General features: G+C 45.3%; 1 protein-coding gene and 1 long non-coding RNA gene across 6 annotated transcripts in view; one reads left to right on the top strand and one right to left on the bottom strand.

Moving 5' to 3' along the window:
• The window catches only part of LOC118664515, an 88,596-nt gene that overhangs the window by 65,239 nt on the left and 5,271 nt on the right, over positions 1-18,086 (top strand). The window lies entirely within an intron of this gene.
• Positions 1-18,086, bottom strand: part of PANX1 (pannexin 1) — a 102,033-nt gene that overhangs the window by 39,366 nt on the left and 44,581 nt on the right. For 3 of the 5 annotated variants that reach the window (XR_004970331.1, XR_004970333.1, XR_004970332.1), the window contains exons 3-4: positions 7,714-7,937; positions 5,998-6,656 (exon numbers count right to left, since the gene is read on the bottom strand). Coding sequence is in view for 2 of the 5 variants with exons in the window: in XM_036324680.1 (XP_036180573.1) it covers positions 4,983-5,062; positions 5,998-6,656; positions 7,714-7,937 (963 nt within the window). In the remaining 3 variants the exon portion in view is untranslated. Of the gene's footprint in view, positions 1-222; positions 5,086-5,997; positions 6,657-7,713; positions 7,938-18,086 lie in introns of those variants that run through there. The other 2 variants (XM_036324681.1, XM_036324680.1) reach the window with 2 other exon arrangements.

Consider the following 18,086-nt stretch of genomic DNA (forward strand, 5'->3'; position numbering starts at 1 on the left):
CCCCAATCAGAGAGCTGTGATTTCTGCTTTAGAAATTCCAGAATCCGTGGGCCCTTCATCAAGCCTTTCTTCCTACCGTTATCACCAGCTGGATTTTAGTAAGTACCATGGAGCCCACTGAAATTTATGCATCCAGTGGAGAAGAATGAGCCTCAGGACATTTCAGGACTCATCTTCTGTTACATCTTCCCTGAAGAGGAGGCAAGGAATATTCAGACATTTTTTCTTACAGAAGTTTTATTTAGGTGGACACAACAGTGCAGAACCAAAACAGCATTTCACCTTTGTCTATGGACACTACAGCCTTGATTTTAGCTTGTCATGCCTCCTTAAAAGAAGTCAGCACAACCAGAAGGAAGACCTTGGACAATTGACATATGTGGGAATGAATACAAAATACAGTGATAACCACCCAAACACAGGGCTTTCAAGGTGCTCGTACTGGTTTTAAGGATCATTTTCTAAACCATGGTATGTTCTCATCCTTTGTGGAGTAGAAGCCATCATTCTTTCCAAATGACCCAGCAAAAAGAACATACATATTTTCCTTTAAAAGTTTTGAAGAAATTTAGTCATTAAAAAAAATTTAAATTACACCTAGAAGCACCACTTACAGAATACCATTACATGTACTTAGGATGCTTTTTAAAAGCCACCTTGTTACAGAGGAGCTGATGGCTTCAGTTTTGTGGGGACATTTGTGGCGCTGTAGAAGTCTACAAGATTTCCTCTTCTGGTGGGCAGCGGGGAAGCACTCAACGCACCAGAAGCTTTTATAACTTTCAGGAACTTGAAGAACAATTACTGATCAGGTCGCATGCTTTAAGTGACAACGCATTTTCACTGCTCGAAAGAGAACCCAGAACACAAAACATTTCGTTTCAAGCAGGCAAAACCAATCGCAGATGAACATTGATGATATTCCACAAATAACACAGTGTCATCTTTCTTTAAAGGTTTCATTTTACTTGTGAAAAACAGAGCCCAAAGGCCAGTGACTGCCCAGAAGCTAGTTCATTCAATGCCCCGAGATGAAACCTCAATTACCAACAACTGCACATTTCAATCAACAACCCTTTTCATGAGGCTCTGCTGGGAAATTACGGAGACCAGGCCCTCTAAAACGTTAGTTGCCCTAATCATTGCAGGGAAGCACTGATCTTGTACTGAACTTGGAAAGTAGTCATGACTAACTCCACAATATAAAGTTAAGAACGGTCACTACTTATCTGTAGAAACCTATTCATCTGCAGAAATAGTTCCCCCCCCTACCAAGAAGCTAAGTGAGCTCCCTTCCCCTCTCCTGCAGAGAACCATCTGCGGTTTAAAATCAAATCACAGTTGCCAACAAATGAGGAGTTATCACGCTGGTGTGTTTATGGATTCAACAAACATTTGAGAATGCTTATGACACGACAATCATTGTTTTAGGAGCTTCGGGTACAGTAGTGGATAAAAACTCCCACCCTTATGGATTTTCAATTTACCCTGGCCTGACAATAGCAAAATAAACCAAACATGCACGCATTTAAAAAAAGTGTGCACCTGCCTCTAAGAGCTGAACTAATTCTCCCAGGAACGAGGCCCAGTGCCCTGCGGTCCTACCCTGGCTCGTTCTTGGATAGGAGAGGATACCCAGTCAACAGGCTGCTTCCACAAATGGAGCATGAACACGCCACAAGACCCACCACACACCTGGAAGTTCCCAGCTTCCTCACAGGACCATTACGAAGCAGGACAACGCGTTTTACAAGTGTTAGTCCACCCTCCTCACACTCCAGTGAGGCTGCATGGGGACAATGATTCGGATCTGGAATAAGTAACACCTGGTGGCCAGAGAGAGAACAGCAGTCAATGCCAACTGCCTGACCAATCCAGGCTACCCACGCCAACTCTTGTAACTTTCCCATCTGACTTTAGAAAATGAAGTCGGCTACTCAGTAGGTACACTTCGCTCAACAGTGAGCCTTCTGCTGAGGCTCACTGTGGAAACACAAGGGCAGTGGGGGCCTCCACGCTGCTGTGCGGTGGCCTTTGGCCATTAAAGCACAGCTTAACCCTGGGAGCGTGGGCTGTGACCCCGGAAGGTTTGCTTAGTATTTGTGTAGATCTGAAAAGAAGGTATATAGCTTTTAAAAAATATTTCCAAGGGAGTTTGTAACCTCCCAGAAGTTTAAGGACCTCTGTATTGGAGGGTCTCTGTGGTCCCTTGGTAAAACTATACATGCAACTGGTCACTGCATTCAGAATGAAGGGCCCAGGCCCAGCTGCAACATGGGAGCTATGAGCCTAGTTCAGAGGCTGCCTGGTGGTTTACTAGGCAGACCTGGGTCAGAGGGTGAGAGACAAGGTCAAGTGCTACTTGGCAGGGGAGGGAGGACACAAGGAGTTCATTTAGGAAGTTTGTCTCCTTTTATAGAGCAATGAATGTCTCCTCACCCTCAGAAACCTGGCTGCTCAAATTAGTTCGCTAAGCCAGTAACTCACAGTGGACGGGATGGGTTAACTTTCCTAGTAACACTTTTTTCCAAGCAAAAATGTATGCCATCCACCTCAGCTTCCTGGCATCATGACTATTGTTCTCAGGCAACCAGCCCATGGGCTTGTCCTCCCCACCCCATGCCAGGCCAGGGATGAAAGGTGATTGGAGTGATTGGGGCTCTTGACTGTTCAAAATCACCGTCTATGTCAGGGGTGGGCAAACTTTTTGACTCGAGGGCTACAATGGGTTCTTAAACTGGACCGGAGGGCCGGAACAAAAGCATGGATGGAGTGTTTGTATGAACTAATATAAATTCAAAGTAAACATCATTACATAAAAGGGTACGGTCTTTTTTTTCAATAGTTTTATTCATTTCAAACGGGCTGGATCCGGCCCGCGGGCCGTAGTTTGCCCACGGCTGGTCTATGTCATGGTTTGGTTGAGGCTTCAACCTGGGGGGCACGTGGCTATAGAGCCTCTGGGGAAAACTGTAACTAGACTCTCAAAACCATCAGCCACAGACACTATGAAAAAGAGAAAAATGACAGGGTGTTTCCCGGGAGCTTAGAGCACCCGCTGTGCGTTTTCTGAAAGGGCCTTTATTGCCGCTCCTCTTCTTCTTGCACCTGCCTCTGTCTTCCCTGCCTTTTACTAGACTCTGCACTCCTCAAAGATGGAGACCTGTCTTTTTCATGCCCATGTAGTCGGTGACTTGACTAGTGTCACAGACCCTCTCAGAGCTCAGAGTGTGGGAACGGGGACATGAACAGAAGTCAGTTATAACTCTGATGGAAGGATGACACATGGCGGGACTTGGAGAGTTCCTGTCCCCTAAATAATGTATCCACTTTACTGCTTCAAAACACTGCAAATCAGGGACAGTCTACAGAAAAGGTGAGGCTTTTTGAAAGAAAAGCATAGTGTAGAAAAGTATATATTTTCAAATTATAAAAAGCAATGAATGCAGAGTATAGTGATTGAACATCTCAGATACAATGACATGAACATGTAGCAAAATTGGTTACTTAAATAGATCACTGCCATTTCCACTATAATTTAATGGTAATAAATATCACATAATAAGAATAATTTAAAGCATTAATTGCATCCTTGAGTATTTATTATTAGCTCTCCCTCGCAGAAACCATCACAGAAGCACAAATGAAACCTGCCTTTGTGAATATTCTGAAAGACAAAGAGCAGCTTATGTAACTTTTGTTCTTCACAAAACCATCGTTACATCAGGTCAACACTGTCCCTAAGAGCCACATGTAAACTCTGAGGTTCAAATGGAGAAGTCCACAGATGTCATTTTTCAAAAGTTTGTATAAAATGTAAACATAGTTAGGATGTCTTTACATGGTCAGAATTGGTTAGAGTTCTTACATTCTTGGCTTGATAATGTTTACAAAATAATGCTTGGATTTATAATATGTACCCTTTTTGTCACATTTATTCTGTAATTCTCCATCAGTGTTAGAATGTTCTTCCAAAATGGCCTCAATTCTGACACCATATGACACTAACTTAAAATAAATGTATAAAAGATGTACTTAAATATAAATAAAATACACTGTGAAGCTGTGCTGGCTCCAGGCACACGGTATGGCAGCTGTCATATGTTCTGATCACAGTAGGCAAAATGTCCCTCACTTTAGGCATTCGGCATTCAGTTAATTTGTTTAAGTAACACCCTGTTTCAAATGCTTCTGCTAAGAGGGGCTGCGCTGTGAACGCCCCTTGGACCGTGCCTGAATCAACCTGTGCTGAATGTTCAGATTTCCCCATGGGCTCTTTCAGAAGCATTCTTTCCGGGACAGAAGTCACAATTCAATACCCTGTAGACTCTGTCTTATACACTAACTTGTCGGGCAGAGCAGTGCATGGGCGGGTGCCCTCCATACAGGCTGCAACCAATAGCGGTTAGCGTGGTTATCCAAGGCTCTCAGGTGGCAGCGCCGAGAGAGCCAGGGTGTGCATTTCTCCCAGTTCAGGACAAGGCCAAGAGCAGGTCCACCTCTGGGCCCAGCCAGTGGACGTGTTTCTTGTCCAGCAGTCATGAGGGCATGTAGGAGATTCATACTGAAGTGTATTCTGACATGCTTATTATTATTATTTCACAAAACAAAACAACAGTTTCCCGAGGTCCTTGCTTTCCCGTAGCTCTGAGTCTCATCGTACCATCTATACAGAAAGGTGTTGCTTTGAGGCACTCAAATGGCTACCACTCTTACTCTGATTAGTCTTTCCACTTTTCACCTGATGAAAGCTCACATACTTGCTGTGGCTTACTCATCTCTGCATTGCTTCTCAAAGGAAGTGCACGAACGGCTCTCGCACAGCATGCGGAGGGCCATCATTTTCACTAGGGACTCCGTAAGTCGTGTCTGCCATTACCAAGAGCCATTTACTGCAAACCAGCTGAAACCTTAGAGGCGCTGCAGCCAAAATGAATCCTACGCCACAGGAGTCACAGCTCTGAAGTTCCTGAAAACGATCATCAGCAAGAAGAATCCAGGAGTCTCTGTCGAGCATTCCTCTCCCCATTACTTGCTTTAGTTTCACTGTGTGCATTCAAATCTGTCAAAATGGAAAGCAAATATCTGTGACAGAAGTCACATAGCACAAATTAACTTCTCTGCTGCTATACATCTATCTCATGTTCTTTGCCTTAGCCAAATTCACTGCACAGTCAAGTTAGGTCGGGGCAACAATTAAACCAATACACTGTCATCTCCCCTTCCCCCGTCCCCTTAAAAAATATTTCTATTGATTTGAGAGGAAGGGAGAGAGAGAGAGAGACAGAGAAGAATCACTGATCAGCTGCCTCCTGCACGCCCCCTATTGGGGATCAAGCCCACAGTCAGGGCATGTGCCCCGACTGTGACTTCCAGGTTCATAGGTTGACACTCAACCACTGAGCCATGCTGGCCGGGCTTTTCATTCCTTTTGAAAGAGACAGAGAATGAGAGACAAAAGGATCAGAGGTACCGGGAGAAAAGCCACTAAAACAAGACCAAAATATAAGCAAGAATGACAGCAAGGGGGAGCAAGAGGCAGAGTATGAAACGGAGAGGAGGAGGAGAAGGAAGAGAGAACAGTCTAGAACAGTGGCTCTCAACCTTCCTAATGCTGCGACCCTTTAATACAGTTCCTCATGTTGTGGTGACCCCCAAGTTCATTGTTACAAATTGATCATAATTAAAACATAGTGATTAATCACAAAAACAATATGTAATTATATATGTGTTTTCCGATGGTCTTAGGCGACCCCTGTGAAAGGGTCGTTCGACCCCCAAAGGGGTCACGACCCACAGGTTGAGAACCACTGGTCTAGAAAAAGCACAGCTTTCTTTAATTGGAAATTTGGGCAGCCCCAATTCTTTACCTCTCTCTCCTAGTACGGAAGGGTTTCACTTAAGAGCACACTAGGAAAATGGTTTAATGCGGAAGGGGGGGGTGGCAAAGACTGTCAATCATTCACGTGAGTTCTCTCAGATGAAAGCTAACCCTACCTTTGAGCTCTGCCATCTGGTTCCCCTGCTGCTCTCCCATCATCTCAGACTGCTTGCGAGTTTTGCCGTCAACACTGTCCATCTTGATCATGCCAAGATTAGTCAGGAGAACCATTGGGTCGATGCCCTGACAGCTGCTTTTAATATTCTCCAGTACCTTAAGACACTTGTATGACTTGAGTTCACTTATATTCTCCTCCAAGAAAAGGTTGTAGAGGCTCAAGTCATTGTGCCCTTCAGACTTGAAATGCAGAACATCAAAAGTGGGCAGGATTTCATACACTTTGAGAACATCTGTCTTCTGCCGGAAAGGAACAAACAGCGTGTAGAGAACCACGGGAACCAGCAGAACATAAACCACGAGGTTAATGAAACTGAGCAACTGGAAGATGCCAACTGCGATGAGTTTGCACTGAAACCGATCGGGGACGGTGCTGTCATTTCTCAGGATCCCTGATTTGATGCTGCACACAAACTCATCTGAGAGGGAGGAGAGGCTAAAGTAATAGCCCAGGTAGATGCAGGCTAACAGTATAATGCTGAGTGTTAGCACCCGGCAGCTGATGTACTTGACAATTAAATTATTAGAGTTTTTCTTTGTCTTCAAGTACTGTTCCACAATGGGGTACTTGAAGTGGCTTTCAGATATCTCCCACAAACTAGTAAGAAAATAAAAAGCATTTAAACCCTTACCAAGACCATCAAATAGTAAAGACATTAACACATTCAACAATATCACACTAAACACCTCAAACGCCTTCCTTCCCAAACTCCTCTATTTATAACTTCACTCACGTACAAGAGAATCAAATCAGGTTTGAAAAAGCAAAGAATGAAAAGCAATAATAAAACACCGTTCCCCTTAATATTTTAAAAAAGGTCTACTTAGTTAAGTGAGTTACATTTGTAAATTCTTTGAACACCTGTTACCTAGAGAATATACATGTTTGTTAAATAAATTTGATAGTTCTTATTCTGCTGCTTTTTTTTAAACGGTAATTTTCTGCTCAAATGTGCAGAATAAAGTGAAGAAGAATTTTCTGGCCTGGCTAGAACACACGTGCTTCCTGTTGGCAAGGGAGGGAGGCAGACCGCTGAGTGGGTGTGGGTCCAGGCTGTGGGCCAACAGACCTGGCTCAGGCCCCATCTTGCCCACTGATTGCTACAGGACAGTGTTTTTATCTGCAAAGGGGGAAAGGGAGATAAATAAATGCTCTTGATGCTCTGAGGATTAAGTGAGATCATGTACTTAGAGAACTCAACATGATGTCTGAAATAGATTAAGTATTTTTTAAATGAGAGCTATTAATACTATTACTATTGTTAATAACAAGAATCAGAGGAAGAATGTAAAGAAGGCAAGGCACCACCTACTCATTCCCTTCTCTCACTCCTGCTTTCTAAGCTTGGAGGCCTCAGAATCCTCCGTGCTCCCCCATTAAGGTGTAGGTCAAAGCAAGTGAGCCACACCTCGTGCCCTAACCTGTACCTCTTCCAGTGAAACAGTGATGGTTCACTCAACAAGGAGAGGACTCTTGATGTGAGGACAGATGCTGGGGCATACAGGTAAGGGTGAGATTTAAGGAGATCGAGCCTTCCTGGCCCTCCCCCTCCCATCTACTGGCAATGGGAATCCGAAGCCCAGACGGGCAGGAAAAGGGCAGACAATGTGTGTACGACAAAACCCGACTTGGTACCTGCAGGGGACTAAGTTACCTTTGTCCTACGTTCTCATTAGAACCAGGAACTGAGCAGGTCCCATCTCTCAGGTCGAGGTCATGCACGCTCTTCGCGGCTTTAATGGCGCGGTTGTAAACTTTGTCAAGTTCTTCCATGATGAACTTCAAATCTGAGCAAATATGCGGAGCAGCTGCAAAACGCCAGAACAGGGAGGGCAGGTACAGGAGGATGGCGACCAGCAACAGGATGTAGGGGAAAAACTGAAACACAAGAGCACACCATGGGATCAAAGGTCCTCAGAGGCCACCTCACCGAGCGCGTGGCTTCCTCCTTCCAAGACAGATGTGAGCGCCCATGCCACTTGTGGGAATCCGGCTCCTTACCGAATAACTGCTTCTAATGGCTAAACTCACTTGTCCAGATAAGCTTTGATATTGCTAATTACCTTTCTCCTTCCTTTCAATAGACTTTAATTGGAAATAATTGGCCACTACAGGGTGACACATGGTGTCTCCTCTCTCTAATCACAGAAAGAAACAAAATAAATAAATAAATAAATAAAAGTACTCCCATATCCTTTTGAGTAATCCCTCAACAAAATCCCAATCAAAGAAGAGATCAATGTCACAGTGGCCTCTGCTATGTTCTTTTTTAAAAATTGCTGTAGTTTTAAAAGGTCACGAAGAGTTAGAGCTCTGCTTTTTTTTTCTCTCTCTCTCTCTCCTTCTCTGGAATCTGGGAGAATGACATAGAAATGCCTAACTTCGCTCACAACAAATGAGAAAAATTTTGGCTTCAGTGATTTAGGAATCATCCCACCAAACCGCTGAAACAAGCAGCTAAACATCACGAAACGAGAACAAATCTTCCACACTGGGACAGACCTGAGCTCGGCCCAACACCCGCACTTTCCAGCTGGACAACCTCAAGTCGGGAGAAGCCAACCACATGGGCAGCAGTGTCAGGAGGAGGAAGGCAACGGGATGGGGATGGTTGTGCCAAACAAACAAGAGGGGGCTCAGAAGTCGGAGACAGCAAAGAGCACCCTGCAATCAGGTCTGTCGGGTGGTCAGGGAAGGCACAGGACGTCCATGAACTAGTCAGCACCGATCTGAATTTCAGCTCAGCTAGTGGCCTTGGGCAGTGAGGTCATTGAGCCTCTGACGCTCAGTTTCCACAGCTATAAAATGGTCATGTAATACAGGTATTAGAATTAAATTAGATAATGTATGAAAAATGCTTAGCATGGCATATAATAGGCACCAAAGGGCTCCCTGCCGGGCACGTTATCTTCAGTCCTCACGATGACCCTGGCGAGGCCTTGCTGCAAGGGGGAAGAGGAAGTCCACAGCCATTTCCTGGCTGCAGAGCACAAGGCTGGGGACAGAGACAGAACATGAAGCCTGGCCTCTGACCCCAAAGGCATGCCTGTCCCACCATAATACACTGCAAGTTAGTTTGCTTCCCTGGAAAACCTGTCCCTACTTTTGGATTGCTCCCTTCCCACAGTTCCTCGGAGTTGGATCAGGAAGAGGCCCGAGCTGACACAAAACCTCCACTCTACACCCCTCTGGGAGCGGCAGCAGCAAGGGTACAGAGAGTTCTCTAATAGCCTCCGTTACCATCTACGTTTCCATGGTACACCTGTCAAGACTAAGAAACCGTCATTGGCACATTACTAGGAACTAAATTACAGATGCTACTTAAATTACTCCAGTGTTCTCATGACCGTTTTCTTTTTGTTCCCAGAGCCAGTATGGGGCATCCATTACAGAGTTGTCACGTCTCCCTAGTCGTCTTGGTTATATGACAACTCCTGAATCTTTCCTTGTTTTCCATGGAGAATAATATTTTTAAGTCCATAAAATACTTCAAACAATTTTGCATGTGATTCTTTTTTATTTTATTGATTTCAGAGAGGGAGAGAGAGAAACCTCAATCGGCTGCCTCCCACATGCCCCCTACTGGGAATCAAGCCTGCAACCAAGGCATGTGCCCTGACTAGGAATGGAACAGAGACCTCCTGGTTTATGGGTTGACACTCAGCCACTGAACCACACTGGCCAGGCTTGTATGTGATTCTTTATGAACACATTTCATAGACTCTAACAGGTGGCCTAATAGCAATAACTCTAAGTCATGAGGGGGAGACAGTATTCCTAGTAATCTGTGGTTTCTGTGGGTGAGAAGTCCTAAGTATCACCCATACCCCTATGGATTGTGGCACGCACATACGCACACTTTCGTGTTAAGTTAGTTAGAAGTGCATAAAAAATAACGCCGGCGTGTGTTTCCTATCCCAGTTACAAACTCCCTGATGCCATCACAGACCCCAGGTCAGGGATCCCTGCCACAGAGGAAAGAGGGAAATCACACGAATGGCTCTGAGCTTCGCCAAGCCCTCTCACCAACACAGCCGCTTCGCCTAGGGATTCTGGCCTGGGACGGGCCTTCTCAAAATTATTAACCCAATTTGCATAGGGCTGCTGCGCACTGACACCACAGGCAGTGGTTAGCTGAACTGGGGCTGCATAATTCAGGGTTGGCTGCTTTGAGAAAGAAGCAGTGTTCCTTCCACCCTTGCCCACTCTGAAGGGTGCCCATTAGCATAAACATGTAACTGTGCAACAGAGTTTGTTTCCACAACCAGGCATTCTCCTTGAGAGTCACAGAGGGAACTATTTCTAACTCAGGGTTGTGAAATCTTTTTATAGAACACTTTCCCTGTCAAAGCTATTTGAATAATAGCATTTTACCTCAAACTGTTCTGAATTAAAAAGTGACTGTTTTACACGCTGTGGTAATTTTTCTAACATGTCCACTTGGTGCAATAATTAGTACCAATGAGCTGTTCAGCCTGGCTTATTATAATTAGGAAAATGAATGTTGAAAGGTATTATGTACTGGGTGTTTGATTTCTCTCCAAAATATCCTTGTACCTTGACCACCCCTTAGAAATGTGGTTGAATGCTACCATGTCATGGTGTTCTCCAGTGAAGCCTTATTTCCCACCATCAAAAATAAAAAGGCAACTTTCTGTGATTCTGTAACAAGGTGGTATTAAACTCAATTCAACTCTACTACAAAGAGAAAAAAGCATTCAATTATAGCCAAACCTTGGTTCTCGAACATCTCCCATTGTGAACAATTTGGCTCTTACCTCGACAAGCCTTTCATGCTGACACCTGTATGATCAGTCATGACTCTCAGGTGACAAAGGAGCGAATGTGCGAGTATGACTCAGTTTACTGCTAAACCTCACGTTGTTAAACATCTCAGGAAATTGTTCTGTGAATATTTTTGTGATTTTTTTGCTTTTGTTGATGCTTATTATTATTAAACTAGAGGCCCGGTGCATGAAATTTGTGCACTGGGGGGCGGGGGTTGTCCCTCAGCCCAGCCTGCACCCTCTCCAATCTGGGACCCCTCTCACAATCCAAAACTGCTGGCTCCCAACCCCTCGCCTGCCTGCCTGCCTGATTGCCCCTAACCGCTTCAGCCTGCCAGCCTGATCGCCCCCTAACCGCTCCCCTGCCAGCCTGATCTACGCCTAACTGCTCTCCTGCCGGCTCAGTCGCCCTGAACTGCCCTCCCCTGCAGGCCTGGTCGCCCCCAACTGCCCTCCCCTGCCGGCCATCTTGTGGTGGCCATCTTTGGACCACATGGGGGTGGCCATCTTGTGCGAGGGCATAGCAGTCAATTTGCATATTACCTCTTTATTATATAGGATTTTCAATTTTTACTATATATTTCATTTCTTTTTTGTTAAATTTTCATTTACAATTCATGTCCTTTTTGTTTTTAAAGTGTTTATATGTTGAGGGAGAACCAAGATGGCGGCATAGGTTAACGCCGGAGATTGCTGCCTTGAACAACCAAATCAAAACACACCTAAAAGACGGAACGGACATCATCCAGAACCACAGGAAGGCTGGCTGAGTGGGAATTCTACAACTAGGAGGAAAGAGAATATCATACCCAGACTCAGAGGAGGGGCAGTGCTGAAGTGAAATACTAAGGTGCGGAGTGCGCGGAGCAGGCTGGCGGCGGAGGGCGCGGTTGGTGCTTTCAATCGGGAGGGAGTCTCAGATTCTGAGCTCCAGATCCGGGCGAGTCTCTAGGGACCCAGACTCAAACGGGAGAAGCGGGACTGTCTGGCTTCAGTCGGAACTCGAAGGCAGCTTTCTCTCCGAGGTTTGCAGCGGTTGCTGGGACTCTGAGAGGCAGAGCCTCTGGGGACGGAACTGAGAGCCGCCATAACTGCTCTCTCCAGCCCACCCTGTTGATCCCAAGCCCGAGCGACCCACCCGCCCCACCCAAGCCCTGCACAGAGCCATTTGCCAGATAGCCTCAGGCAAAGGCTAGATTAGCACCTCCCTAGAGGACAGAAGTTTTCCCACTGCAGACACAGCTGATTCTCACAGCCAGCTGGCCTGGAGGTCAAATCCCCCTAGTATTAACTACAACAATCAAGGCTTAACTACAACAAGACTGCGCACAAAGACCACTAGGGGGTGCACCAAGAAAGCATAAAAAATGCAGAGACAAAGAAACAGGACAAAACTGTCAATGGAGGATATTCAGTTCAGAACCACACTTTTAAGTTCTCTCAAGAACTGTCTAGAAGCTGCTGATAAACTTAATGAGATCCTCAACAAATTTAATGAGACCCTCGATGTTATGATAAAGAACCAACTAGAAATTAAACATACACGGACTGAAATAACGAATATTATACAGACTCCCAACAGCAGACCAGAGGACCGCAAGAATCAAGGCAAAGATTTGAAATGCGAAGAAGCTAAAAACACCCAACCGGAAAAGCAAAATGAAAAAAGAATCCGAAAATACGAAGATAGTGTAAGGAGCCTCTGGGACAGCTTCAAGCGTACCAACATCAGAATTATAGGGGTTCCAGAAGATGAGAGAGAGCAAGATATTGAAAACCTATTTGAAGAAATAATGACAGAAAACGTCCCCCACCTGGTGAAAGAAATAGACTTACAGGTCCAGGAAGCGCAGAGAACCCCAAACAAAAGGAATCCAAAGAGGACCACACCAAGACACATCATAATTAAAATGCCAAGAGCAAAAGACAAAGAGAGACTCTTAAGAACAGCAAGAGAAAGAAACTCAGTTACCTACAAGGGAGTACCCATACGACTGTCAGCTGATTTCTCAACAGAAACTTTGCAGGCCAGAAGGGAATGGCAAGAAATATTCAAAGTGATGAATACCAAGAACCTACAACCAAGATTACTTTATCCAGCAAAGCTATCATTCAGAACTGAAGGTCAGATAAAGAGCTTCACAGATAAGGAAAAGCTAAAGGAGTTCATCACCACCAAACCAGTATTATATGAAATGCTGAAAGGTATCCTTTAAGAAGAGGAAGAAGAAGAAAAAGGTAAAGATACAAATTATGAACAACAAACATGCATCTATCAACAAGTGAATCTAAGAATCAAGTGAATAAATAATCTGGTGATCAAAATAGAATCAGGGACATAGAAAGGGAATGGACTGACTATTCTTGCGGGGGAAAGGGGTGTGGGAGATGCAGGAAGAGACTGGACAAAAATCGTGCACCTATGGATGAGGACAGGGGGTGGGGAGTGAGGGCAGATAGTGGGGTGGGAACTGGGAGGAGGGGAGTTATGGGGGGAAAAAAGAGGAACAAATGTAATAATCTGAACAATAAAGATTTAATTAAGAAAAAAAAATAAAGTGTTTATATGTTTATTTTTAAAAGTAATTCTTTATTGTTGAAAGTATTACATATGTCTCCTTTTTCCCCCCATTAACCGTCTCCAGACTGCCCCAGCCTTGCCCCAGGACCACACTGCCCCATTATCTGTGTCCATAGGCCATGCATAAATGCATACACAGTCATTGTTTGATTACCTCCCACCCACTCACCTTCCCCCACCTTCCATCCAAAGATTCCACATTCTGTTCCATGCTTCAAGTCTCTGGATCCACTCCATTTATCAGTTTATTTTGTTACTTAGATTCCACATATGAGTGAGATCATGTGATACTTGTCTTTCTCTGACTTATTTCACTTAGCATGATACTCTCCAGGTCCCTCCATGCTGTCTCAAAGGGTAAGAGATTCTTCTTTTAACTGCTGCATAGTATTCAATGGTTTAAATGTACCACAGCTTTTTGATCCACTCATCTACTGATGAGCACTTAGGCTATTTCCAGATCTTAGCTATTGTAAATTATGCTGCTATGAACATAGGGGTGCATACATTCTTTCTGATTTGTATTTTTGGGTTTCTTAGCATATATTCCTATAAGTGGGATCAATCACTGGGTCAAATGGCAGTTCCATATTTAATTTTTTGAGGAAACGCCATTCTGTTTTCCATAATGGCTGCACCAGTCTGCATTCCCACCAGCAATGTACTAGGGTTCCCTTTTTTCCATATCCTTGCCAGCACTTGTCATTTGTTGATTTGTTGATGGTAGCCATTCTGACAGGTGTGAGGTGATACCTCATTGTCGTTTTAATTTGCATCTCTCTGATTTTAGTGACTTTGAGCATTTTTTCATATGTCTCTTGGTCATCTGTTAAAGTATTTATAAAAGTATATTCGACATGTACTGTATATAAGAAAGTTAAAACAGGGAATCATTTGGGGTTCTAGAACAGATTTATTAAATTTACATTATTTCTAACAGGAGAAAATGACTCAGTTTTTGAACAGCCTTCTGGAACGAATTAAGTTCTAGAACCGAGGTTCCACTACTAGTATATAGTCTTTACAATCCTTCCATCCAAATAAGGAGCATGGGAAACCTGCTGAGTTTTATGACTGCATCTGCTGGACGGGAACAGCTCTGTCCACAGCTCCATCTCTGCCCAATTAGGTGTGAGATGCTCAGCACCTCTCACAGCTGTGACTGCAGAGTTTCTGCATGATGTCCGAGGGGCACTGAGTTCTTTTAATGATGATGAAGCTTCTGAAAGCAGCGCGGGGACAACAGTCTCCCTGCCTTAAAAAATTGTGTTTTGCCCAGCCCGTGTGGCTCAGTGGTTGAGTGTCAACCTATAAACCAGGAGGTCAGGGTTCGATTCTTGGTCAGGGGTTGCAGGCTCAATCCCCAGTGTGGGGCATGTAGAAGGCAGCTGATCAATGATTCTTTCTCATCACTGATGTTTCCATCTCTCTCTCTCCATCTCCCTTCCTCTCTAAAATCAATAAAAACATTAAAAAATTATGCTTTTTCCTATAAGGGGCTATCATGAGACCAATAGAACCTCCAGACAGAAGGAGGCATGGAGGGGATCCAGTATAACCTCCCTCCAGGTTCAAATCCCCTCCGCCTCATAAGGTGAAGAACTGACCAGTTAGGACTGAACTCCTCCCTGAAACGTATGTGATCATGTCTATGGATTAAATGCAGATGGGAAAATTCATTCAAAAACATCTCCTGGGCACCTGCCAGGTGCTAGGCAGTGGGCTGAAAGTGTACAACAAGCATGTCAAACTCACGGCCAGCATGCCTCATCTACTGGTATTTAACCAATACTATATAATGAAGCGGCAATATGCAAATTGACCGTCACACCCTCACACAAGATGGCTGCCCCATGTAGGCACAAGTTGTCTGCCACAAGATGGCTGTCCCAAGATGGCCAGCAGGGGAGGCAAGTTGTGGGTGATCAGGCCAACAGGGGAGGGCAGTTAGGGGCAACCAGGCCAGCAGGGGAGGGCAGTTGAGGGTGACCAGGCCGGCAGGGGAGGGCAGTTGGGGGCGATTGGGCCAGCAGGGGAGCAGTTAGGTGTTGATCAGGCTGGCAAGGGAGTGGTTAGGGGTGATTAGGCTGGCAGGCAGGTGAGCGGTTGGAGCCAGCAGTCCCGGATTGTGAGGAATGTCCGACTGCCGGTTTAGGTGGGATCGGGCCTAAACCGGCAGTCGGACATCCCCCGAGGGGTCCCAGATTGGAGAGGGTGCAGGCTGGGCTAAGTGACCACCCCCTCCCCCCCCAAGTGCATGAATTTCGTGCTCCAGGCCTGTAGTCAAAACATAAAAGTGATGGCCACAAGATATATAGGTACTAAGTACTGAGGAAATAGAAATGTTCTTAGGGAGGTCAAGGAAGGCTCTGAAAGGAGGTAACATCTGAGCTATGCTTTAAAGCAGCGGCTGACAACCTTTCAGACCTCACGAACCACCAGTGGTCTGCGACCACCGGTTGGTGACCGCTGTTTTAAAGTACAGTGAGGCAAAAGCAAACCCCCCCCCCCCCCCACACACACACAAAAGATAAAGCCTTACTATATTATATTAACACATTGTATGCGGGAAACGTATTTATACGTTTTACATATTTATACGTTCTACCAGTGTAGTAGAAAGCGGGACATGTACTAATACGTTTTTTATAGACTAGCGGTAGAATGCGGGTAACGTATAAATATGTAAACTAAAGTTATCGTAATTTTACTGAACGTTGCCATTTGCACAAAAAATTAGCAAAAATGGCCCGCGCTACCTGTTAGCGCGTGATAAAAACTACCCGCAAACAATGTGTTAAGACTCAGCTCAAATTTCACCTTCTCTGAGCCCCTTCAGACATCCTCTTTCCTCTATTGGAATCCTTTCTTTTTGCCTGCTTGGTGAATTCTCTCCCATCCCAGGCACCAAATGTAATTAATGAGGGAGCCCACAGTGAGGAGCTGTCAGAGCTGAGGCTGGACATGTATACCAGGTTGAATGGCATTCTCCAAAACTCATGTCCACCTGGAACCTCAGAATGTGACACTGTTTGGAAATACAGTCTTTGCAGTTATAATAAGTTAAGCTGAGGGCATAATTAATTGGGTGGGCCCTAACCCGGTGGCTGGCGGCCCTCTAAGAAGGCCATAATAAGACAGACACACCGGGAGAAGCTATGTGAGGAAGGAGGCAGAGATTGGAGTGAGGATGCAACTCTGAGCCACGGCAGATTGTTGGCAACCACTAGACACTAGAAGAAAGGCACAGATTTTTCCCTCTGAGCCCTCAGGAAGGAACCAACCCTGCTGACACCGACAGCGGCAGAAGTAGAATGTTAGGGAACCAGCTAGAACTGTAAGAAATAATAATCATGCCCTGTTAACTGTGATTGTTTTATTCTGATTAAAGAAGGCACATTCTAACCTGGCTGCAGCCGCACTCGGGACCTGGGAGCTCACCAGGAAATGCAGCCCTTCCTCCCTTTTTGGAGCTGCCTATTATCATGGAAAGATGAACAACTTTGCAGCAGAAACCAGAATAGCCAGCCCTTTGAAGGCCCCAGGCTTTGCAGATCACTAAGCCCTCTGAAGACCCCAGCCCTTTGCATGTCTGTAAACTGCCCATTTGCACACTTCCTTTTGTACTTCTACCAATATAAGCAGCCGGCTTATGGTGGGGTGCAGAGCAGATTTTTTTCTGGAGGACCTGCTGCTCTCCCGCGTTGCTGGCAGTATTGGAATAAACACTCATGTAGGATTCAACCCTGTCTCTGCTTAATTGGCACAAGCAGTGACAGGCAGCACAGACCCATTGTTTGTCTTGTTATTACACCTTGATTTCTAACTTCTGGCCTCCAGAGCTGTTGGCGAGGAAATTTCTGAAGCTACCAAGTTTGTGGTAATCTTTTACGGCGGTCGTTGGGAACTCACAAAAGGGTAAGCAGGGACTGAATTATGAAGCCCTCGGCTTCCTACCATACACACAATGGGAAGTCACTGGTGGGTGGCGTGATAAAAATTGATTGTAGAAAGACTATTCCAGCAGTGGCGAAGGGAGGGCACTGGAGAAGAGCGAGACACGGCAGGAGGTTCCTGCAGCGGAGGCGGAGAGTGATAAGCGCGAGAGTGATAAGCACTGAACTGAGGCTGAGGCGGCAGCAGTGGGGAGAAGGGAAGGTGGGCCTGAGAGCTACAGACAGGGGGAAACATACATTTCAGTGCCCACTTGGTGGTGAGGGATGAAAAGGGGAAGAAGTGAAGCTAATTCTGGGTTTCTAGCTTATCCAAGGGCATGGTGGTGGTGGTACCATTAGTTAAAATGGAGAAACAAGAAGGAACAGATTCAGAGTAGAAAAGGGTGAGATGGGAGGCAACCCCTACGATGAGAAGTTTTGAACGTGAGATACGTGTAGTCAGGAACATCCTGGTTGACACAGGTCGTAGATAACTGAAAATAAAGGGAGAGGGTCTGGCTGGCCTTCTGACTCGGGACTTTGTAGCATGTAGATGGTTGAAGCCAAGAGTCTGGCTGAGATCATCCAAGGAGAATGTGTAGGAGGAGGAGATACGAGGACTGGGGAGAGATGCGAGGGCCTGCCATTTAAGGGTCGAGAAACAAGAGAACTGAAGAGATGTGAAGGAATTGTGCTTCCAGAAACCAGGAAGCAGATAAACCAA

This window comes from Myotis myotis, unplaced genomic scaffold, assembly GCF_014108235.1.
Source record: "Myotis myotis isolate mMyoMyo1 unplaced genomic scaffold, mMyoMyo1.p scaffold_m19_p_10, whole genome shotgun sequence".
NCBI classification, from domain to species: Eukaryota; Metazoa; Chordata; class Mammalia; order Chiroptera; family Vespertilionidae; genus Myotis; species Myotis myotis.